The 26,434-nt window shown below is 38.9% G+C and overlaps 1 protein-coding gene across 14 annotated transcripts in view; it reads left to right on the top strand.

Moving 5' to 3' along the window:
- Positions 1-26,434, top strand: part of LOC134819296 (rho GTPase-activating protein 39-like) — a 59,896-nt gene that overhangs the window by 26,445 nt on the left and 7,017 nt on the right. For 7 of the 14 annotated variants that reach the window (XM_063829167.1, XM_063829169.1, XM_063829168.1 and 4 more), the window contains 7 exons: positions 801-983; positions 5,417-5,465; positions 11,849-11,994; positions 12,196-12,268; positions 13,331-13,493; positions 13,604-13,733; positions 13,892-14,005. In XM_063829167.1, coding sequence (XP_063685237.1) covers positions 801-983; positions 5,417-5,465; positions 11,849-11,994; positions 12,196-12,268; positions 13,331-13,493; positions 13,604-13,733; positions 13,892-14,005 — 858 coding nt within the window. The remainder of the gene's footprint in view (positions 1-800; positions 984-5,416; positions 5,466-11,848; positions 11,995-12,195; positions 12,269-13,330; positions 13,494-13,603; positions 13,734-13,891; positions 14,006-26,434) is intronic. The other 7 variants (XM_063829175.1, XM_063829173.1, XM_063829171.1 and 4 more) reach the window with 1 other exon arrangement.

Here is a 26,434-nt window from a genome sequence, read left to right on the forward strand (position 1 = left end):
GTTGTGGTAAATAATATAGAAGTTTCAATTATTATCTTCTCAAACTGGAGATGCCTAGAGTCACCGTTTGGCGATCTATCCTCTGTGCGTTTTGGTCCATCCTATTGAATAGCATTTTGCTATTCGTATGTTTTTATTTGAGTTTAGAGAATTTGGCATTCACCTTTCATCCAAATAACTTTCTGAGCTGCAATTTTCTCGCCAATTTCGCCTTGAATAGTCATTTTTCGTCATTTAAGAATCTTGTAAAACGTGAAACTAACTCTTGAAACTAACTCTTAGAATCTTGTAAAATGTGAAACTAACTCTTAGAATCTTATAAAATGTGAAACTAACTCTTAGAATCTTGTAATATGTGAAACTAACTCTTAGAATCTTGTAAAATGTGAAACTAACTCTTAGAATCTTGTAAAATGTGAAACTAACTCTTAGAATCTTGTAAAATGTGAAACTAACTCTTAGAACCTTGTAAAATGTGAAACTAACTTGTAGCCCCCCGGTGAAGGATGGTACTGCGGTGAGATGGCCTCCCCACCACTGCCACCCCAACATGAGTGAGAGCTCACTGTTGAGCGTCCCAATTCCCCGCCCGCGTCTCCTCCACCCTAGCCATGTCCTGGTCCGCTCCCGCACCCTCGACCGCATCGGAATCGCGGGTCAGGACCTCTTCGCGCGGACCCGTAATATTTGGAGCAGCTTCCAACACTCCCCTCTTCTCCGCCGACGCAGGGTAGGAAACTATTTAAGGAATGTGTAGGGAATGTGTAGGGAATGTGTAGGTTACTCGTGTTGTATCGCAGGAGGCGGGAGTGAGTCCTGTCCGGATAGAAGTGGATGAGGCTGATGATGATAATAATGATGCTGATGATGAGCTGCTGGAGGATGAGTTGGTGGAGTGTGACGGGTGTTTCTTTGATTCGGAGGATCAGGATTCTCTGTTGTTTGAGGACGCTGCTGGGCATGTCTTTCAGTGGCTTAAAAAGGTGGAATATCCAGCTGATAATACCTACTGATCTACTCTGTGTTATTTGTCACAGATCACCTATCTTGTGATTCTAGCCGTAATGTTTCACAGATTTAGTCCCGTAATCTGATTCATTTTCTTTCTCTGTGGGGGGAGGGGGCCCATAATTATAGATTTCTAAGTTTTTTTTTTGGGAAATGGGGTTACCCTATCTTTTCTCTTTCTCTGTATAAAATTGACGTTTTGATTTATAGATTCGTCAAATTCTCTCACATTGAACCAATATCTTTGATTTTGTGATTATAAAAATCAAGCATTTCATCAGTTAACATTGCATAACAACACGGCTCTCTCTCTATACGCCACACTATTGCCTCACTGATTACGATATAAGACCCTCCCTAAACTACGTAGATGGTTACAGTTGTAATTGTACCGTCTGCAGCACCATATAAGGGCATGTAGCCGATATAGTTGACACTGGGTGGTTGTAGGGGAGGTGTGGCTCACTGTGTGGACATGTAGTGCTTTATATGGGCATTTAGTAGTGCTTATTGAGAGGGCGTAATGAGTCTGAGAGAGGCTGGTTATAATGACTTAGGAGAGAGAGAGAGAGAGAGAGAGAGAGAGAGAGAGAGAGAGAGAGAGAGAGAGAGAGAGAGAGAGAGAGAGAGAGAGAGAGAGAGAGAGAGAGAGAGAGAGAGAGAGAGAGAGAGAGAGAGAGAGAGAGAGAGAGAGAGAGAGAGAGAGAGAGAGAGAGAGAGAGAGAGAGAGAGAGAGAGAGAGAGAGAGAGAGAGAGAGAGAGAGAGAGAGAGAGAGAGAGAGAGAGAGAGAGAGAGAGAGAGAGAGAGAGAGAGAGAGAGAGAGAGAGAGAGAGAGAGAGAGAGAGAGAGAGAGAGAGAGAGAGAGAGAGAGAGAGAGAGAGAGAGAGAGAGAGAGAGAGAGAGAGAGAGAGAGAGAGAGAGAGAGAGAGAGAGAGAGAGAGAGAGAGAGAGAGAGAGAGAGAGAGAGAGAGAGAGAGAGAGAGAGAGAGAGAGAGAGAGAGAGAGATAGGAATTAGGAAGGGAGAGGGGAGGGAGATTGGGAAGGATAGGGAAGGGAAAGGAAGGGAGAGGGAGAGCGATAGCGATAGCGAGAGAGTGAGAGATAGGATTATAGGAAGGGAGATAGGAAGGGAGAGGGGAGGGAAAGGAAGGGAGAGGAGAGGAGAGGGAGAGGAAGGAGGCGAAAAAGCTTGGTTATAATGTCTTAGGAAGAGAAAGAGAGAGGGAGGGGAAAAGAGTACTCTGTTATTTGATAGTCATAATATTCGCATAATATTAATAATACCCCGGTATATATTATACATACAGAGTGGTATATTATAATACACTAGGTGTAATGTGGAAACTTGTTGCAGGATTGTATTACCTGATTACAACTGTCATGCAGCCCATATGGGCATATGTGTCACGTGACAGTCGGTGTCACGTGATAGTATGTGTCACGTGTGTCTTTAACTCAGTGTCATCCACATTTATATTACAGTCCTGCTCACTCTGGCTTCTTCAGATCTCTACTAACTAGTTTGTGGCTTCAATCTGGGAGTTATTTTAGTGTTTTTAAAGCATGACATTAAAAAATCTTCCATGATATTTCAACTACAACTACAAGTAACCCTCGTGGTTATTGAGTTGAGGTGAGAAAAGTTAACCGAGTTTAGCCTGGTACCATCGACAAGAATAATAATGAATTCCGAAAAAATGTCTGGCCCAATCTCATTAGACCATGACTATTAACATTAAGACAAGACCAACAAGTTGTTGTGAAGAAAGACAATATTATAATGATAATGTACAATTTCAGGCGGACACTGTACACCACACCAACCTTGGAACACTAACTCTGACAACACACGGACACGTGGACACAACACACGGACACGTGGACACAACACACGAACACGTGGACACAACACACGGACACGTGGACACAACACACGGACACACCGCCCGACCTGACAAACTAGTACTAACACCCGAGCAGAACAACACACCCTCTGATTATTACAACTGTTACAACTTCCCTGACCCTCCACCTAGACATGACCAGACACACTACGTGACGTCATCACACCAAGTGACGTCATCAAACCCTGAAACACATCCTGAAACACATCCTGAGTTTCGTGACAAACACCCAGTACTGAGTAGTGAGCAGTACTTGCAGTACACTGAAAGTGGTGATTACATTGATATGCATTGTCCTACAACAACAAACACCCCACGTGACGAGCAGGGCTATGTAAACAGTAGACCGGATTACTGTACTGATTACTCTTTAGCTACTGCTGGTAGTAGGAGAGAAGTTGTGGCACAAGCTCAGAGTTTCAGCCCAGATAGTCAAGAGGCAGCAGGTCCGGGACACAGCCAGGAAGAGATACAGGACTCCTACACCCCAAACTTCAGTGAGGGTAGTGAAGGGACCAGACAACATGGTTACTCGGACTATGTTAACATTCAGACTCTGATGTTACAAAGCCAGGATACAGAAACCATGTGTCCGCTGCGTGGCAGTGCTTATGTTAACTGGACACCTCCTCACATGACGTCACCACACCACGTGACGTCATCACACCACGTGATGTCACCTCAGGAGCCTAACTACAGCTCTGTTGTTAAAGACCTTGACACTCCCCAGGCTCCCTACGTGAATTGGCAGATAATAGAAGACAAGTGGCGGATTATAGAGGAGTCCCACAGACGAGCTAACAGCTCCAGTTTCGAGCACATTGAGGGTCAGATCAAGGGGATTTACGAGGATCTGTTTATTCCTGAGTCAGATCCTACACCTACATACCTGGAACCCTCGCACCCGGCTGAGGATCAGTACGCAGAGGATCAGGCATCTGCTCAGTACGCGGAGGTAGTTCTAAGAGAGAGTAGCAGGACTCCTAGTAACAAGGAGAAGAGGAGAAGTAACTCCACACCTCATCGCTGGAGACCAGGTAGTAGCAGCAGTATTTACTCTCAAGCAGCCTACACGGAGGTGAAGATCCTACCTCCTAAACCCTGTGAAATAGACAACATTGAGTTTAACGAGACTGCATATCGAGGGTCACGTGACTTTGAGACTAGAAGCAGAGGGTCACGTGACTTTGAGACTAGAAGCAGGGTTCTCAGCTCCCACTCTGACACCGAATTGTCCCCTAAACCCATCACCAGATCCAGAGGTATGGTAGGGATCACTGAGACGTGCTGGGTCTGGATTACCAGGACTGCGCCCTACTGGGTCGCTCAGACGTAAGAATCCGACTGTCTTCACCCTGCTTAGGAACCTGACCAAGAGGTTTAGTGCTAGCGAGAGTGATTTGACCGCTATCGACAGCTCACCCGAGGTAATGAGTCATTTTAGTGCTATGATTTATACGCTGACTTTTGACAACTTAATGGTCCTTGCCCCTTATCGTATCATAACATATCGTCAAAATTTTAATCGATAAATTACACAAAAATACTTCTTCTTGGTGTAACACTTTGACGACTGACATTGAATTCTTAAGACCATTTTCCACGACAAACTTGCAAACCTGAATATGTGAGTGCAATTAAAGCTTGTTCGAATCAATTATGTACTAACAATCAACTAACAGAACGATCACAGCTAAAAATAACTGCTATTGTCGAGATACAATGTACTGTGGTTACAATACCGCATTACTTTCAACTGTCTGTGTTTTTGTCATGTAAATTTCGTACGATCTCAAATCATTCGGCTGCTCGGTTATTGGGTATAGCGATGAAGAATGCGATTCTTCTGGCAAAGATCCAACACAATTGGGGTTCTTTCCCCCAAATCCCGGCGGAGGTTCCAGGAAAGTGGGGTGTGGAGAAGGCTAAGAACAACTGTTAGGCGAGGATGGGACAATGCCAGGGGTCCTAGGAGTTCTAGTGAACACCATAGGAGCAATGTACTGATTTATGTTTAATCTCGTGTTTGTTTGTTCGTGGCATCTCCGTCTTATCAATAGTTCTGTTGAATTCTTACGCAGGAACGCAACAGTTCACACTTGCAGAATGCAGTGTTTAAAAGCTTGGATTTGCAGAGGTTTTGTGAAACTAGATACCCTCAGAGCAGGACCCATTGATTAACCTGATAATTGTAATTGATCTCTCTCCCAGCACTTAACCTCTTTCAGTTTAAAATCAAAGTTACGTAATCGATTTTCTTGTCCAATAGATAAAACTCGGAACTTGTCATGAAATTGACAGGTTGAGATATTGTGCAACGACTGTAGCTATGATCAAAATCTTTAATTGCTTTCTTGACACCATGTCTCATAGTTCATATTATCTTCTAATTGATTGCAGCCATCGATTTTCTGCAACATATTCAATCAACTAAAAGCTCTGGTGATTCAATATTAAATTTTTATTCTGATGACTAAGTTCTATAAAAAGTAATCCTTTCAGAGACGACACAGTGCAGAACTATCACCAGCTCCCAATAAGGATAAAAAAGGTGGGTCTCAGATTATTCTCTTTAAAAACACTCACCTCAATGCTTTTAGTGCATTATTTTTCGAAAGGAAGTGGTATCAGGTATGTACAGTGTATACTGTTTAATACTGTATACTATTAAATTAAGGGTATACAAATAAACTATATATCTTAAACAATTCCTACTACTGGATATTCTGGAACATTGTACTTATTTACCAGGATAGTAGGCTAAATTGAATAAGTAGTTTAGTAACCATGGTGATGTGGTGAATTAATTGTCCCTCTTATAAACTGGTGGGTTAATCGCTGTCACTTTTCAAATCTCCTCCACAGTCCATAGTTCACTGAGTACCGAATATTTATCTGAAAAAGTACATCATTATAAAATGATGGAAATGTGCACAGTTTAATTAACGTGTGATATTCTCACAGACCACTACCCGGATATTTTATAATTACATCAATAGTGCACTCTCTTATCAAGTAGATTCAGAATAATACAATACAATTCGGTGGATTTATTTTCTTCATTGCAGCTGCAGTATTAGTTAGGGCCTGTATAGGGGATCTCAGTGTTACTGCGCGCATTTGTGCATAAAGTTTAATAATAATGTTGAAATTATAGTAATGTTTTTGTATGGTCTTACAGTGTGCATGTGGGACACTCTACTTTTAAGTGCAATAGTATTGTCCATTGTACTGTCTTTGTTCAAGAACTGTGGGACATATTCTTTAGATGGCAGAAATTATTACCAACGTAATGCTGTCGTGACTCGTGACGAAACTCATTTCTAATTTCTATTTGATGTTCTCGCCATCAAAATGCAAATGGTCAATTCACTATTTTCGTCAAGAATTGTTCATGAAAACGATTAAACATGACGTTATTTAAAAACTTTCGAATCAACCCTTCGCATCAAACAGACAGTTTCCCGAACCCCCTCTTGTCGATGTTTCATTTATTTCTTAAAATAAACGGCGTAAATAGCATAAATAGCGAGACCCATGCACCAAAGTTTGAAAATACTATAAGTTACGGTTGCCGAGGTAAATCATTTAGACTTTCAGCCTATCGAATATCAAACACAACCTTATATTTTCAAAACAAGTCAACTATTAAGAGAACTTTCTCTCTTATCCATCTGCCCAGATAGTTATTCGATATCAAATTTCTATCTGGGTGCTCGTTACCTATGAGGAACATGTAAGGGAATACATGTTGCCATGAAGGGAAACATCAACAGAAAAAATTGAGCGAAAGGAGAGTATTCTCTCCACTTTTGGATAAGTTGTAAACTCCCTCATCAAACACAAGGAAACATTATATTGACATTTGACAATTAAGTTGAATAAGTGTGTGATTATTGAGTGTCATGTTATGGGTTATAAAAACAGCACTAGGTTATATAATATATAATAGCACAGTTTTGCTGCTTCCTCGTATATCCTGGTATACTGCCGGCTCACACACCATGTCAAAACACAGTAGAATAGTGTACCATGTTCTGTACACAATAATAACATAGTAATACTGATACTATGAACATTAACGGTATATAGTATACCGCGTGTAATGTTTACATTACACGGGGTGACAGTGTTCAGTGTAAGTGTACACAGGTAAACACTAGCACAGTAGCACCCTCACATGAATCTAGCGGATACCGTGTGTACTAATCTACTAACATGACAAACTATTTAACACTCTGCTGTCTACACCGCATCAAGGAATGCACACAAATATTTAACAGTTCATTTTCCACCGCTCGGAACTTGCAGTAAACACAGGTCTGTAGTAAACCGGTAGCTCAGGTTGTGGAAATATCTGAACATTTCACAGTGTAATGTAAGAATGTACATGAGATTGTACTGTAATGTACCATGAGAATGTACTGGAACTCACTCCTAGATCACTAGTAAAGTGTGAAGCTCTACTCCGCAAGAGAACTGTCTGGCAATAGAGTTATGTGATCTATAATGATGTTATCTGGTGGATTCGTGTAGTGTTTCTGAGTCTCATGATTTGATAGTTCTTTTATTCAAATTTCTGATTGTTTCTGAATAGACTCAGTGAAGACAAATTCTAATGGAAATAAATAGCTGAATAACGTATCGACATTTCTACGTCATACTCATATTCTGAAATAGTATTAATTCAATTATAACGATCAATATTCACATTAAAAATTTGACGACGAAATTTATTTCAAACAAAATATATAACTGTAAAATAGTTATCAACCGTAAATAGTTTTTAACGAAATCGGAGCAAATATGAACATAAAACTGACAAAATTGGGCTCATCTGAAAATTAACGAATAGCGTGACGTTATACAGGAGATAAAAGATTAAAAGAGATAAAAGAATTAAACGAGAATATTACTATTTACACGTCACTCAACTAAAAACTGTGTTAGATTGTTCAACTCTGTTTTATCGTTGAGTGTTGGTTTATTTTCAACTAAAAATCGGGCTTCTTTAATCTTTCTGTTGATGAGTGATGTTCCTCTATCTACGATTTGAAGTTTAAGCTTTGGGGGGCCTTTGTGCTGAGGGTGACTTTCCCTGTAGTGCTTTGCTAGTGGCTTATCTTCGTAAGATTTTGCTGTTGGATTTGCCGCACTACGGTAATGCTCGTCGAACCTGCACTTGATCGGTCTGTATGTTTCCCCACCATAGTTCTCGGTACAATTGTCTACTTCGCAAGTGATGTGGTAGACGGTATTAGTTGTGGTGCATTCTCCATCGGTTAAAGCTGCGCATGTTCTGCAGTTTGATGTTGTACAGGATTTCTTGTCAAGGGGTCTGGAGTCTGTAAGGAGATCCTTCAGTTTCCGTCCAGGTTTCTCGACAATTTTGATGGGGAGTCCACTATGTCTGACAGCATCTCTGTATTTGCGACTAGTAGCTTCGTTGACATAGGGTAGTTTGAGAATCGCTCCGTCTTGGTCTTTGTTCTGTACGTTCTGATTAATTCTCTTTCTACGTTTTCTCTTGTTCTTTATGGTTTGTAAGACTCTATCAGTGTAGCCGTTGTTGATGAGAAGTTTATCTATCATCTTTTCTGAGTACTTCTCGTTTTCTCTGTTGTTAGAGACTGCCTCTGCGGTGTTGTACATACTCTCAACAGTAGCATTCTTTGTACGTGTTGTATGATGAGAGTTGTAGTGGAGGGTGAGTGGCTTTTTCTGTGGTTTTCTGTAGAGTCTAGAATGTACTATTCCATCTGAGTCGATCTTTATTTCCGTGTTGAGGAAGGGAACAAAGTCGTTCTGATTGTCAGGGTAGTCTACAGTTAGTTTGATAAGTTTGTCAGGATCTTGTTGTTCGATGAGGTTGCACAGTTGCTGAGCTTTTCGTCTGTTGGTGGTGGCTCCGTTTAGATCGTCGTAAAACCTGCTGTAGGTGGGCAGTGTTATCCTCAGGTCTACGTAGACTGAAAGTTTTTCCAGTTTCCACATTTTGACAGTAGCTAGTATAGGTGCAGGGTTGGTTCCCATGAACAATCCAAGAAGCTGTAGGTAGACTTGATTGTTGTAGACAAAATATGACTTTCCTAGGGTTGTCTCTAGTAGTTCTTGTAAATCAGAGAGATGGAGACCGTATGTACTGATTGACTGTCTATTTTCTTTGGCAAATTCCATGACATCTTCTATTGCTGTTAGTACGTTGATATTGGTGTATAAAGCTTCGACGTCTGCTGTAAACCTTCAGATGAGCCCAAGTTTGTCAGTTTTATGTTCATATTTGCTCCGATTTCGTTAAAAACTATTTACGGTTGATAACTATTTTACAGTTATATATTTTGTTTGAAATAAATTTCGTCGTCAAATTTTTAATGTGAATATTGATCGTTATAATTGAATTAATACTATTTCAGAATATGAGTATGACGTAGAAATGTCGATACGTTATTCAGCTATTTATTTCCATTAGAATTTGTCTTCACTGAGTCTATTCAGAAACAATCAGAAATTTGAATAAAAGAACTATAATGATGTTATGTATAATATGTATTAATAATTAGAATAATGTAGCTAATATTGCAGCACTGCTGCATCCCTTTATCAGAGTGCAAACAACCCCTCACCACCAGACTCACCACCTTATTTTATTTAGTACGTGACGATATGTGGGCCTCTCTGGATCACTAACAACGTATTGTGCAATAGAATTGTTATGTTGAATTATGCAATATTAGCACCTGAATACTGCTCTGAGTTTCAATTACATATTGCGTCAATACTTGGTTTTTCTGTAGAAAACCACACAGTGCTAAGATAGAATACAGATTTTTATATTATCATGATAATTATAGATACACAGTACATATTATTGTAACGCAGTGTCCTGTGTTACCTCTGGCTCGGTTGGGAGGATATGTTGCTTGATGAAAACGGATACAGCTGTTGTACACTGTTGTAGACACAGCAGACTAATTATTAATTGAATTATGATTACTCTGATTATTAAAATAATCGAGCTTACTGTTACAATAACCCGGCCCCTGAAATATGAGTTATGAATTTAAATATGAATTTAAATACACAAACCTGCACACAATTCCAAATATTTGAGATACCAAAATTATACATTTATATTCCAAATATTTGAGATACCAACTACTACAATCTAATTCACATGTCCCACCAGATGTCTCACTATTACACACCACCACAAGACTTTTTATACACTGGTCCACTAAACCACTACACAGTACAGTGTAGTTGTGTCATGAACTGTTGTGGTGTTGTTTTTAGTAACATGTCTTCTCACTTCGATCACCCCCTTGCTGCTCGACTAGGTTTGTTATTTCCAGGGTGTTGAGAGGTGTGGTGTTGATTAATTAAGAAGTATTTATAGATATGGTGTAAATAATATACAGGGTGTAAGTTCCGTGTAGTTATATGTAATGTAGTTGGTTACACAGGAAGTTTTATACTCATCTTGCGCATCTAACCTTCTGAAAGAACATCATCCCTATTTATAATTTCCCTGCACACTCCAACACAACGCTCCCTCTTGATCTCCCTCTTGTACAACCACCAGATAATATTACAACATATCTAAAACACTGTGACGGTATTAAAGATATACTCCTGTAGATACGTACGACTGGTGTTTTTATAAATTTAACTTGCTTTGCTCGCACGTTAGCGGCCATACAAGGTAATTGTAATTTAAACGACCTTCATATTATAAAGGAGAGCTAGTTGTTGTGTTGTACACTAAGTATATACGTGTCTAGTGGTGGTATCTAATATACTGGTGGTCAACAATTACTGTCTAATATTTACGGGTATTCAGTTCAGTATATTATCATTATAATAGAATAATGATACAATACAGAACACAGATCACAGAATACAGAACACAGATCACAAAGCACGTGCACATAGTATTACCTCAGGCAGGGAGGGGTTTATCTACATGTAATATAAAGCTGTGAGGAATGGGAAGGAGGTTTAAAAATAGTCAAAGAATGTTGTTGTAATCTCTGCACCATGTTAACTAGTGTTGCATGCAGCTTTATGAGCCGTTTTTTATCATCAATCTATGATGAACTTGATTTTTGGATCATCGGTCGACGGTCACGCGTAGTATTTCGGGTAAAAACAGGGTTTTCTTAACACGTGACAATGATTAACCAATCAGCTTACCAGTTACCATAGTATAAGTAACCATACTGCCAATCTGACACGTGACGGAAAGAGGGAACTGTCTCGCCGCTGTCTCGTACAACCTTATACTATGCTATATATATTATATTATACCCATATTGACTGAATAATATCATGTATAATGTGGCCAGTAAATTAGGTGGTATTTGACACGTTCATTACTGTCCACTTTGACACTCCAACTTAAACTCCCTGTAAATCTCCCTGTACTGTACCTGCCTAGTTATTCGTGGAGTAATTTACTTTACTATAATATCATAGTAGTGTATGCAGTGATATAGCAGTGTACTCAAAACAGGTTTATTGGTAGTAAATTGGTTAATTGGTTGTTGAATGGTTTTTTACCAACTCAGTGTCTACGCTTCACCAGTGACACAGTACTGAAAAATAATGCTTGACATTCCTGATGAGACAGAAAGGAATTCACGTTCTGTTTCCACTTGTTATCTATACTGTAGCATCTGGCCGACTTGGTTTTAAAATTACAAATTGAGAGCAATTTCAGAAGTAGACAATATTTGACACGATAGCTTATAGTGTCATGGTGACAATCTACTCAATTCTTCCGGATAAATTGTCGGTTTGGTTGGATGAGATTAAGTTGCAACAACACGTGACTGTGTCCCTCTGAACTAGCTATTGTACTTCTAAGATTATTTCCTAACCAATTCACGCAACTCTGTGTTTCTAACTGAAATATTAACCTATCTCCTATTTCAGGTGGTAAAAAGCCTCCTGTAATACGCTCCCCCACATCTCCCATACCAAAACTACCGAAAGAGAAGGAGTTCGTAAAGAAACACATCAACCGTCCTCGTGGCTTTATCAAGAAAGTCTCCATAGCTACTATGTTGGCACACTCAAAGGTATGTATGATTTGTACTTAACTGAATGTCATTTTATTATTGTGTAGTAATAATAAATAAGTTTACGGTGTCAACATTCAACACAGTAAGTTGGCTGTGTATTATCATGACCAATTAGCTTCTCTAATTCAAAGAGAGATATTTGTTCGATGGTTATTTTGACTTAATATAAGTATATTACCATTAATTTTCCAAAATCAGGATCAGATAAAGAAACCTATAATTTTAACTCAAGACAAGGAAGTTAGAAAAGATGCGGTTATCTGGTTTAAAAGTATCCTTTTGATTGAAATCCATCTGATTTTGAGTGCAATAAGAGCGTACAATGTACGTGACGCTCGTGCGCTCAATTCATGGCTTAGATATTTATCACGCCTAAATTTGCAATGAAACACATTTGACGGCAGTAAAATGATACCCGGGCACTCACAACACATCTGCGCTTATTTGCTATTGCTAGTTATTCGAACGCCGCTGCAATAAAAGCATTCAACTACTCAGCATTTATAATGCGCGCGCGTGGGAATTTTCACTCGATTTGATCACATGACCCAGGTTTGACTTCAACTGAAACAGTAAATTTAACTTCCTTGCTGATGCTCTGAGCGTCATGTCATCTGAAGGTGGGCTCTGTTTAACACGGCTGACACCTAGCTATGTGTACAATGTGCTTACACAGCCTCCTCTTACGCACGATATAGATAGTGAAACTCCGCACATGACCCGATTAAATCTGGACACGCTTAACTATAATCTTTAATACATGACTAAACCGTCTCGGCGTTCGAAAAACTGCTGTAATTGAGCACATTTTTTCGTTAGTCTACACTTAGCTTTCCTTGCGATTGGACAGTTGAATCCAAGGTGAATGTAAAAGTATCCCTTGAGCTGTAACTATATAAGGTCTCTAAATATGTATAGAACGTGTTAACACTACACACAGAGTATTTCATCCATACATGCAATTATTGTAGTAATGTGTGATCTAATAAACACCTCTCTGGCCTCGCTAATATACTCTAAAACAACGGTTAACAGGTTTTGTGAAAGTTGCCGCAACACTATGACATGTCCTACTGTATGTCCAGTTTTAGGGTTTCCGCCTGTGAAAATCGCGTCTGTTTGTACTGTCAATAAGTGTAAGATAGAAAATAGACAAAGATTTGGGCAGTGTATTTTGTGAGCGGCCTCTTTGTATCATCAAAGTGTTGATGCCAATTGAATTGGGTACTCTAAATTTTACCATTGTTAACTGTTCAGAGCTGTTAAAAACTTACGGGTCGGCTTTCTATGTCCTCTTGAAATGGTCTTCTTTTTCCTTAACTAACCGCAATAGATCTACAAGAGTATATGGGGGACACTAAGGTTGGCAAGGGATTAAAAGACAAAGAGAGATTAAAACGAGCTGCCGAGCTAACATTTAATGGCTGGCAGAAAGTGTGCTTCAGGGATGAGTTCTTCATGCAAGTTATCAAACAGACCACTTGCAATAATAAATCGTGAGTTTATTGAGTTGGAACTTTTTTAAACTACTCCTCCGTTCAAGGTTTTTAAGGTCTTGACAAGAAGAGAAAACGTTACTAATTATAACACAAATCATCTCCTTCAGAAAATCTTTGGAATGGGGTTGGAAGTTGATCTCAGCTTATCTTTACTACTTCCCGCCAACGATACGATTCCAGGGTTATCTGGAGGGTTATTTGTACAAAAATAAAGAGAATGACTTAAACCAGTGCGAGGTTGGAATTTATTCACTTAAAAACAGAATTACAAGATGTTCATTGTTCAATACAAAATTTAAAAATTTAAACCGATTTTGTACTCTGTACTGTGCAGTGTGCACTGCATTCTGTTCTCTGTACTCCGTGATCTGTACTTATAACGCTGGAATGTCCAGGTTCCAGTGCAATTGTATGCGGAGTACTGCCATGAGCGACTTGCTAAGATGATCACCCGCGGAGCGAAACACGGTCAGAAGAAACCAACTGACGATGACATTGCTCATGCCATGGTTAGTTATTAAGATTATTAACTCATTTGATAATATTAACTCGATTGGGTTCTTTTACGATTTGGTAATTTGAAATATTTTATGTAGCTTGACAGCGACCAGGCATTTAAATTGCAAAACTCAGCAATCATAAATTAACATCCACCTAAAATACTGTCATCCTCAACTAGCGAGTGTCTCAACTTTGTATCCCAGCTACCCTGCACTACTTAATAGTTACCCTATAATTAGATCTGAGCCTAAAACTAGGGCTGACAAGCGCCGGTTGTCATTTTTTTACTTTAAGTTATAAACCTTCCTTGCATACTTTACCGGTAGAGTCTAAACTGAATAGTTTGAGATTTCCTTTAAACTTTTATATTTATGCATGTGCCCCACGGGGATGAATTTCTTATTACCATATTACCATTGATGTTATATATATTTTTTGAGTAAACATTGGCTGGTACCACGGGCCAGTCCCCAACATTAAAATGTCAAAATTCAGTTAAATGGCTCCCCTTACCCTGAACAGACTTGTTGCAGATGTGTACTAGTATTATAGTTAACACTTAACGTGTACTAGTGTTATAACTTATAAGTTAACGTAGCGATAGTAGAGGCAACATAAACGAATCTTATAGTTGCCAGGTTGGAGTGGTAGTGGTAGTGGTAGTCAGTTTTCACATTTACTTGTAATTACTGTCATCACATAGTCTCACGAGACGTTACGTGGTTTTATAGTATTCTGTACTTGTATAGTAAAGCTAACGGTAGTGGTAGTATCTTCTGTACTTATATAGTAAAGCTAACGGTAGTGGTAGTATCTTCAGTCGTCATGTTGTCCCAGATTGAGGTGACTGTTGCAGGGTTAATGTAATTAGGTATGACGCCACTTTTCGTGCTTTCCTGAAAATCTAATATGGCTTTACCGATGAATCTCTACTAGGAGGGAATTTATAACGTAATCCTGAACAGTTGAAGAGTGGTGATGACTTGTTTCGCGTTGGATAAGTCTTGTAAGACTTGACACGGTCTAGCGAATATTATATATTATATACTGCTGTGCTAGCGAAGCTGAGAATTTAGTTTGCTTCAGCCTACATGCGTTCTTGTATCTCACTTGGGCAGCTTCAATAGTAACCGGTTACTCACTTGAAATTCTCGTTTAGATATGATGTCAACTTTAATTATGTCTACTTTTTCTTCCACTGGGATTTTATGATTAGCTTGCCGCGAAATTACCCGCCTTGCAACTGGTGATGTGAAACTACTGGCTGTCAAGTCAGCCAATACCGGTTTGCTAGGAGAAATTTTACTGAAATCCTGACAGAATGTGACAGAAATTACAATCGTCGCCTGGTACTAATGATGGTAATTTTAATAATCTGTGAAATTAGTAGCGATATGATTTTAAATCAGATATTTGAAGGAGACAGATATTTTAGACAGTGACATACTGTGCAGGTACAGTTTGTACGGTGAGGGGTGGGTTCTAGCTTCTTATTTTTTATTATTTATAAAAAGAAATCAAGTTAGTATGGGTGGCTGGAATTAACTTGCTCTCAGTTTAAAAAAAGGATCGTTATGGTAGAAATTTAGGTATGGAGAATATTTGGTGAGCTGAATGAATTTAAAGACATGTCTTTATGTATAACAAAATGCGATAAGTTATCGCATTATGTATTTTATTCAATTATTTCTGCTTCATGATCCTCAATGAAGTTCCCAAATTAAGTTCGTCTATCACATGACCCATTCCTCTAAGATAAGTGACACACTTCTCCTATAACCCTGAAGTGTCATTAGTGTGACACCTCAAACCAAACACAATCGTGACGTCACGGATATCCCAGACGGGACACCATTTGAGTGATCCCACGTGACCATTGCATCTGAGTGATCCCACGTGACCATGTGAGTGACCCCACGTGACATGGTAATCTGAGTCACTCACCTGTCACAGTCCTGAATGCAATGAGGATTTGAGGATTATCAGCTGTGAATTGACGCAAAAGTGGCACTTTGGGATGATAAGAGCATATACGGGAGCAGAATGCGCCAAAGTGTCGCTCTAAAGAAATGTGTTACATAATTCAACATACGATAACACATCATGTGTTATATGTTGAATAATACAAATTTCAGTATAATTTCTCACGAGTGACGTTTTGGTTACTAACAGGCTTCAGATCCAATACTACAAATGTCAACTTTTAAAACGCCGTAAAATGTCCCATGTTGGGCTCTATATAAATTTCACATAATGAAAGTTTTATCTAATCCTCACCTGATCAAGGTATTTAATCAAGTAGTCCGTGTTCTCCTGCTATCTCACCTTCTGATATCTCCTTAATATCTCCTTAACATCTCCTTAATATCTCCTTAATATCTTCTGATATCTCCTTAATATCTCATTAATATCTCCTGAATATCTCCTTAATATCTCCTTAATATCTCCTTAATATCTCCTGTCTCCTTAATATCTCCTTAATATCTCCTGAATATCTCTCTAATAATGTATTATTATATCTTCCTAAAATATGTGAATTGCTAGATCAATGACCGAGACAGGGTGAGTGACAGTTATATATCGGCTCACCAAAGTGTCACTGTCAGTGGTGGTTCCTCCTGTCTGGCATTTTGTCTGGTTGAGAATGAGAGGGGGGGGGGGAGATAGCAGATACTTCTCGTGAGAATGCCTCACCAAAGAGATGTCACTATAACGGAATGGTGAATTTGAAGTGTCACTCAGTAACTATAGAGGAATGGGGCAGTTGAAGTGTCACTCAGTAACTATAGAGGAATGGGGCAGTTGAAGTGCGGTACTCCTGATTGCAGTACTATTTTTATCTTCTTGGGTGACATTTAGGATAGTTGACATTTCGGGGAATAACAACCAGCAGTTATCAGTATTTTATATTCAAAGACATTAAAAGTTTTGGCTACTATCTCCTCCGACACATAATAAAGGTATTTAACCACGTGGTCTCAGTTCCCGTCACGTGGTTTGAGTTCCTGTCACGTGGTTTGAGTTCCTGTCACGTGGGTTGAGTTCCTGCTATCTTACCCTGTCATATCTCCTCACAATAATATGTGACAGTGCGGTTATCAGAGACGTTATTGCTCTTCTCAAAGGGCAGGCTGTCAGTTCGCGGTATGCTGTACTCGACACTATTTAGTAGTTACTGTCGTACTGGTTACTCTACTGGAATAGTAGTTGTAGTTACTATTGCACTGTCAATATAGCTTATAGTTAGTGGTGGTAGTACTACTGCTCAGTTAATAGTTCCTGTGTCATGCCATATAGCTGTCATCTTACATAATATGATAGAATGATCAGCGTTTCTCGATATTTTTGGTGTTCCTGATAGTTTGGTACTTCTGATATTAATGGTGTTTTTTATTTTATTCAAGTTGGTTACTTAGATGTTATTTAAGGTATTTCTGATATCATCTGGATCCCACTACGACACGGAAATTGGCGTTTGACAGCGTCCAGTCATTACCATTTACCACAACCAATTTCCTGTGTGTTAAATTACGTAGCGGCCTTGTTCGTGATTTAAGTGATTCCACATCAATCATACCAGTCCTCCCAACAGATATTCATCCCAAATATGTATTTTAGGTTGGTTCAAAAAAAATAAAATTTCTCAAATTTTGCTGAGTATAAGCTCAAACGTTGATCCCATGGCTAAAACACCCCCAAAAAAATTTTTTTGGTCCAACTCGTCTGGGATGGGACTGCACATGCCACGCCCTAATTTTGTGAGGTGCTTATACAGGTAAAATTCTTAAAATTGCCGTTTTTGACCTTAAAACGTCTAGACAGGGTCCCGAAAGCAATGGAGTGTAATATAAATGTGATAAAAAGGTTAACTTTAGTCAAGGTCTGATGTCTCTACGACCTTAGCATCAACATGTCTCTGCGCCTCCATTTTAAGGCGCGGTCGCGTCTCAACCATTGCTCAGTAAAGGTCGTAGAGACATGAGACTTCAACTAAAGTTAACCTTTTCCTACCATTTATATTAGAGTAGCACAGATTCAGAGCTCTAAACACATTCTTTCATCCTTAAAACGACAATCATATGAATTTTGCCTGTAAAAGTTGATATCTTGATGTCAATTAACATCGTAAGCTTTTGAAATTAAAATTAATTAAATGAATCATAATACTTAACACACAATATTTATATTACACGCAATATGAAAAAATACAGAAAATCTTCCTTGGATTCCACGTCTCCACACCCTGGAACTGTCAGAGGTAAGAACAACTTCGTTGGTTGCATTGTGTTGCAAAATTTCTTGCATTACAATGCTAGTGAAAACAAACATTACTGGGGGAATTTGCCCTCTTCCAAGCTCTCTTAAAATGAAGTCGCATTCCGGAGCCTTATGTTTATGAATGAGCAGTTTGTGAATTTGTATACTGCTGTTGTCACTGTCGAGAACGAGCTGTTCGAGTATTGGGAATATGGCAGCTATGGCATCATCCTACAGAAGAACGCAAGCATACCGTGGAGAATTTCCCCTCTTCATGAATCCTACAATAATTTAACAAATATTCCCATCTTGGGGACTGGAGAGGGAATCAGTCCTTCAGCTTTAAGAAGATCAGTTTACAGAAAAGATTCATTTAGATCCATTACTGATAACTTGGTAAAGGAATTAGAACCAGATGCTATTTTGTTAGCTAATGCTTGGATATTTATAGTTATTTACTTAACTTGGCTTGACGTATCAGTAAGAGATTACTGTACCTCGTTAGTCACGAAGAAATCATCAGACCTTATTAATAGTGATCGGTGACCCTGTCAGTGACCGGTGACGAGCTATGAAGGAATCATTGGATATCGTTGATAATGATCCTGTCAGTGACGAGCTATGAAGGAATTATTGGACCTCATCAATGCTTATCCTATAGCTGACGAGTCATAAAGAAATTATAAGGACCTCATTTAAATCCTAGTTTGACGAAAATATTCCTCTGGCAACAAATTCTTTTTGGCAACGAAGATTAAACAGCTTGCTTGTGAAGACATGGCGATCCGAAAACCAGGGTACCTAAATCAGAACCTGCTGACTTCTTTAAACCTAAAGGATCAGTTCCACTTTCCAGTGCAGGGACCGAGAAAAGTTCAATGTCGAATCCAAGAAAGACTTCCTGTATTTATATTTTCATATTGTGTGTGAATATTGTGTGAAGAATTATGACTCATTTAATTAATTTTAATTTCAAAAGCTTGCGATGTTAATTGACATCAAGATATCAACTTTTACAGGCAAAATTCATATGATCGTCGTTTTAAGGATAAAGGAATGTGTTTACAGCTCTGAATCTGTGCTACTCTAATATAAATGGTAGGAAAAGGTTAACTTTAGTTGAAGTCTCATGTCTCTACGACCTTTACTGAGCAATGGTTGAGACGCGACCGCGCCTTAAAATGGAGGCGCAGAGACATGTTGATGCTAAGGTCGTAAAGACATGAGACCTTGACTAAAGTTAACGTTTTTATCACATTTATATTACACTCCATTGCTTTCGGGACCCTATCTAGACGTTTAAAGGTCAAAAACGGCAATTTTAAGAATTTTACCTGTATAAGCACCTCAAAAAATTAGGGCGTGGCATGTGCAGTCCCATCCCAGACGAGTTGGACCAAAAAAATTTTTTTGGGGGTGTTTTAGCCATGGGATCAAAGTTTGAGCTTATACTCAGCAAAATTTGAGAAATTTTGGTTTTTTTGAACCAACCTAATGTATTTCCATTATTCAAATTATTTGATCAGCAAGTACGTGACGTATGCAACGTGCACGTTATAATTATTTAGTAGTGGGATTCTCAGGATGCCTCTAAGATCACCGTGACATCAAATTCTTATCATACCTATTACAATTAGAGTTCTGTTGAATGACACTTATTGGACCCCACCACTCCTCTCTTCCTACCTCCTTCCTCCTCCTCATACCTTGCATATCTTCAAATACTTTCAATGTCTCGCTTCTCTCTGTGGCCCCTACATGACTGTCCTTATTGTTAGCAGGTGTTAATCTGATATTTTCAAATACCTTCAAATACCTTCAAATACCTTTAAATACCTTCAAATACCTTCAAATACCTTCAATGTCCTGCTTCTTGCTGTTTCGTTCTGTTTCACTTAGTTTGATTACATTTTCCTTTTGTTTTTGACACTGCGTTTTGGTATATTGCGAAGCTGCACATTCTCTGTTTGTTTATAATACAGTCTATATAGTGCTGGTATATAAGGAGTGCAGATGACCGACTCATATGACCATATAAGGTGAAGACTGCAGAGTCTTCACTCTTTAAGTAGGATTTCATAGCTACTGTAAACAAATATGTTGTTCGTTTCTTATTAGGTGTCTTCTTTTGTGCATACTAAATGTAGAACCCAAGCTGATATCAAGAAACATTGTTATACTCTGTTGAGATGTACAGCTTTAGTTCTCACGACTTGTTAACTCTAATTTCCTTTAAAACACTAACCAGGTCCCCTCTATTATATATACCATGAGAAGTGTCCTGTTGGCAGATTTGGCTAACTTCCAATTCTTAACCTCGTGTCTTTAGAACATCACGCCACTTTGTTGGGCGGCAAAACTCATTATACTTTCTAATGCTTGTTCACTGCTCCAACCTGTTCCAACATATGTTTTTAGAGTACATTATATCAATTAGTCTCATTAAAACCTCATTATGTATACAGTGAATATTTAATGAGGTTTTACACCTTGTAACTTGTAACCGTTCCCTCACGAGGTAGCTGCAGTTCTGGTATCCAGTTCCCAACACTAGTGTCTACATTGCACGGCGTTAAGTTCATTACACTCTCTCTCTCTCGGCCCCCATATTGATACTTATTTCATTACACAGGAATTTACGGAGATTTACTGGTCCTGTGATGGGAACGTGTTGGTATCGTCCCACATTCCTGGCACCTCATATGATTGTTATCTTGCACAGTCTCTAATGTTTGTTGTTTCTCTTTTCTGTTGCTTTGGTGTCTGAATTGTGTTTGATAAATTGATATTGTATACGTTCATTCAACGTTTTATTAGCAGGTCATAAGCTCTGATCTGCGCATTAAACACGCCGAATATAGTATCCGATTGTTAATTAACAGTGCAGAGCAATGTGGCAAATTACTGTTAAGTTCATTAAAATCCTGGATTGTAATCCAAACTCTCTCTCTCCAGTGCTGTACTCTTATTTTCCCACACTCTCCTTATTCGATCATACTCTTCTCTCTCTTGTTATATTTATAAAACTTGTCTTGTAAAACCTTTACTCAGTTTAAAACTAAGGTTTCCTAAAGTTGGCCTGGTTTTACCGTATATTTGCCGGCAGAGCTCTAGTTACATGTTCAGACTTAAACCTCGGTAATAAGCGTTGAAAGCTAGCAGGCTTGCTGGACAGCTGGCCACTGTGCTTCAGTTGAACTGTTGATAGTTGGCGACTGTGCTTCAGCTGATCTGTTGATGGATTGGTAATGTTGTAGTTCGTGCCTCACTTTCGTGTACCAGCTTTTTGTTTTAAACTTTAAAAGTTTTACAGAATGAACGCATCCAATAGGTCAGAAAGTTAACATTTGTTCAGAATTGCTGTACCGGAACTATGTTACTACTTTCTCCTCCGCTACGCTTGACATGTTTCTCATTAAACATCTCGCACCTTCTTCTTCTTCTTCTTCGTAGGGAGCTGTGGTCATTATCACTATTGGATAGATCATGACCACTGTAAGATAGAGCATTGGAGCCCTGTGCTTACCCCGGTAAAGTATTAATTAGTGGAGAAAAAAGTTAAACTTTGTTTTCTCCGCATTTGGTGAATCGTTTTGTTGCTTGTATGAAGCCGATGATCCTTGGTAGTGAGAACTTGTCCACTATGTCTGTCACACCATATTTGGGCAACTATCTGATGCCATTTCTGTAGTACCCCAGTATCTCTCAAAACCTCACAATACCTCACAAACCACAATCAGAAGTCACCAAATCACAGTTATATTAATCGCTATTGAGTATATGCAATTTATTTTGGGGACAGTGCCCCCTTCGACATATTAATGTTTAAGTCGTTCCACCGCACCAACTTCATTTCCTGTTTTGCACTGCTAATCGGGCCACTTACCAACCGGTCTTCGTTTTGCACGAATAAGCTGATAGGAGATATGAAGATAACGGTATTGTATGGGTGAATAGTGAAGAGAGGAAGTTCTGAATTTTACTGTTGTATTAAGTATATAAAACAGGGAAACGTTTAGAACCAACCAAAACTGCTCCTTTTGCTAGAAACGTCCCTGATATCTACAAATAATACAACCCTTTGACTTGGAGTACACGATAAGTAATAATTGGGGACATCCTCCCCGTAATTGAACAGATTATCTCCTCTCTCGCTTGCCAATTAGCTGCCCCCAATTAGCTCGACATCTATTTTACCACCTCTACAAACTTCTCTCTCTCTCTCTCTGGCTCCTTCATGACTGGCCTCATTGTTCCCAGGTCTATGTATTTTATAGACGTGTGAAGTGAGCATGAGACGGAGAGGGGGGGGGCATAGTTTTAGGCAGTGCTACTCCTAAACTTTACTGATGTGTCAACCCCCGCCCCCCCCCCCCTTTCTCTTTCGTGGGATGTTTTGAATTCTTGTCTAATTGCATGTTCCCTGATAGTGGTGGCCCCCATCAAGCTGCCATGTGGCCAGCTGTAGGTGGCTGCTTATTTTAATGTTATGGCAGTTTAGAAGTAGTATTTTAGAAGTAGTAGTAATACGTTCTGTTTACCTTCCTAATCAGTAATCTAGCTAGTACTTTCAACTCTAACTTCCCTTAGTTTGTACTCTAGCTTTTACTTTCAACTCTTACTTCCCTTAGTTTGTACTCTAGCTTTTACTTTCAACTCTTACTTCCCTTAGTTTGTACTCTAGCTTTTACTTTCTGCTCCCAATTATCTTAGTCTGTACTTTAGCTTGTAGTGTTTTGAGTTTTACAATATATACTTCAACAGCAGCAACCTGTTGAAGTAGAAACTGCTGACAACTTTAGAGTTTAAAGTATATACCTTTATTAAAGTTTGGCATGTAAAGTAATATCTTTATGTTGACTGTTTAGTAGTACAGTTAGTACGGTCTGTTTTGACGTTGAGTACCACTCAGTGACATGGACTGTTTTAGTTTCTGTCGTATGGGGGCTTAGCTTAATGGATACTGAACAGTGATGTTGGTACTACTGCTTTACTTACTATAATACTTGTGGGTGAAAGTTTTTGTGTAGTTTGTTGTTTTACTCAATCGTGCGTATTAATGACGGTGAAGGGAAGTTAATTATTATTCGTGTAATATATTAGTATATCACAAAGTCAAGCATGGCTAGGTTAGGCGCTACTACTCTGTGTACCATCCAATCGTACTATTCACTACCCTGATACTTCTGTAGCCATCATGGGTCAAATAGTGCAGCGAAACAGAGATAATATTTCAAATCCTACTCCTAAAGGAAGCTTTTTATGTGCGTTTTTATCGTTTTTTATAGATAGACTATATGTTGTTTTTGGGTAATGTACATTTAGTTTCCTTCGATGTTTTTATTCCCAAAATCTCGTGGAGAAGCAAACTCCTTATTCTGTCTCTAAAACAAAATCACAAACGTGCCTCGCCTCCATAACCATAGCAGTTCATATTTTAAGTCCTACAATAGAAGTAGGAGTTACAGTACCTACAATAGAAGTTGCTGCCTTAAAGTGATATTTTCTTCACGAAAATAGCACTTTAAAGGCGAATATTTTTCATGTCCCTATTGTTACAAGGCACAGTCCTCACTAACAAACAGCAACAAACATATTGTGCCTATTGTTTCCCTGACACTCTCAGAGCTATTAGGCTTTGTTCTTTATCAGTTCTTTTTCTAAAGTGAGAGTTTCTTCCACATATTTCACTTCGTTTCTTTCTCCTTATTGAAGACTTTAAGTTACGCTTTGTACTTGTGAATATCCCGCGAATTGCTTCATGTGTTACAAGTTTGCTGCCGGTTCCGTCGGAATGCTGCCGTTTTTCGGTATATCAGCGGCTCCTATTGCGACGGTCTCGGTAGCCTACCTGATATACCAGTCGTATTTTCAATTTAGACACGTTCTTTAACTCTCCAACCAGTAGATTTATAGACCAGTAGACTTATTATCCTTGTAGACCAGTTGTGTCCAGAACACTTTTACCTTTGTGCTGCTCCGAGGATATTACTTGATATCGGTATCGTATTTGATATCTGTACTATGTAATTGTTAGCGGTTAACACTAGGTAGAAGGTATTCCTACCTTAACAAGCGCCTGGTTTTATATAATTAGCTGGCGCCCGCCTTTCAGCACTGGTAAAAAGAACAAGTTCGTTTTGTTTTTTGTCGGTTCTTTTTCGTGCTTCCTGTGCGATAAAACTAGGACTGCTTTCCAAGAAACGCATGACTTTGTGTGATTGTCTGTTCAATTGTTTTGAGCCATGTTGCAGGACCACAATACGATTGCCGCTTTCTAATTGGACTACTTGTTATGTCTCAGCGTTAAATGTCCGCTACTCACGATTCTCTGCAGTGTAAACGCGAATATATCGCATGAGTCAGTTACTCTGTGTAGCATCTAGTAGTCGGCTTACAGATACAGTTACTTTGAAGTTTGAGTTAAGATGGTCAATATCCACTCTGAGTAGGTATGCTACCTCTGATACATGGTGCTGAAAGTTTTAATGAGAAGTAAGACGTACTTTAATTCCTGTGAGTAAGTGTAGCCAAAAGGAAATCTGAGATTTAATCCTTATGAAGTTTAGACGTATAATGTAGGTTGCACGTGACCCCTCATTTTAATTCCTTATTTTAGTAGCTGGGCAGTAAGATTGGGTTCACCAGCTCAGGTTAGTCACATGACCAGCTATATTGCACAAGTTAGATTATTCAGTGAGCTATGGAATGATCTTTTACATTCTCTTAAATCTAACAGCCATAATCTCTGAGCTCTGAGTTCTGTACTATATCGTTATTAAACCACAAATAGACAATAGTATGATAACTTTGGCCGGCTGCCACTTACTTTTCGTAAACCTAATAATATGTTAACAGCAGCTTTGTCGTGTCAATGATATTATTTGTATCACTACCGAGAGAGAGAGGAATATTTATAATAACAGTAGTATCACATACACAGAGATAAGAAACACATCTTCTTTCACACATCATGGAGCACGGAGCGCTTCCTCGGCGTACTTTGGCAGCTTATATATTTGGTTAACAGTTCGGAGGTCAGCCATATTAGTTGTGACACGTGATATTAATTCGAGGATTTAATTGAAGTTTATTGGTTAATTGCTGTCATGTGTCTGAAAAATATGGCTCACATCCCAACTATCAACCAAATCTATTGGTTTAGAAATGTCACGTGTCCTGCTAGATCAACTACCTACAAATGCTGTTTGCTGCAGAAAACAGTTGCACCAAAAACTGTTATCTAGAATTTCTTCAGAAATATATCCTTTTTAACAGAATATTCAGATAAGATTAGAGTTCCTTTATATTATAATATTTGAAGCGTTTTAACTTCAATCTAACACACTAGCGTACAATAAGAGACGCGTTATTTTGTGTGAAGAGTAGAAGCGGTCCAAGTGTATAATCCTTGTTATCTGAGCTAACAATAACCGCAGAGTCTCATCTAGCTACAAATACAGGTCTTCCAGCTCCGTGCTGCAACCTCTTACAAGTCCATTGTGTGTCTTAATCTAACTATTGCCAGCAATCAGATTCGTTTGTATTTTAATTATATCTTGTTTCCAGGCGCCTCTCTTTCTTTGTTCAGGTATCCTCCCTTCCTTTGCAATAAGCTTATTAGAATATTTGAAATTAGCGTATTAGAATATGACGGATCCTAATAAATAAAGTTTCGAAATGTCACGGATATGAGTTGCAAGACGCCTCAAGCCGTCACAATCTGACATCTCACAACGGACAACACGCCCGTCTCTTTATTTGGGAGGATCTGTGGCAGACCTCCCACTTAACAGATGAAAAATCCACCCGATTATACCAAAGTTCCCTAAAAGGTGTAACCGGCGCCCGCGTGACTGAATACCCATTCCTGATTAGTTGAGTGAATATCACGTGTTAAGATACTTATCTCTGATTGGTTGGTTTTGGTACCACGTGACTAAACAGTGTGCTCTGATTGGGTAATATTGGATATTTATACTGTAACTGAGGTGGTGGTTGTGATTACTCTTGTTAGTATGTGGTCCTGTTTGTTGTGTAAAACTTGAGCTTCTTTAGTTGGTTGGGTTTTTCATCTTGGTCGTGATTAATTGGTTAAATATGAACATGTTGATGATTTAATCTTACTTCAAATCAAGGCCAACTTTTTTGTTTATTTTCGATCTTATCTCGGGCGTGGT

The sequence above is a fragment of the Bolinopsis microptera genome, chromosome 8 (genome assembly GCF_026151205.1).
Source record: "Bolinopsis microptera isolate Bmic1 chromosome 8, MBARI_Bmic_1.0, whole genome shotgun sequence".
NCBI classification, from domain to species: Eukaryota; Metazoa; Ctenophora; class Tentaculata; order Lobata; family Bolinopsidae; genus Bolinopsis; species Bolinopsis microptera.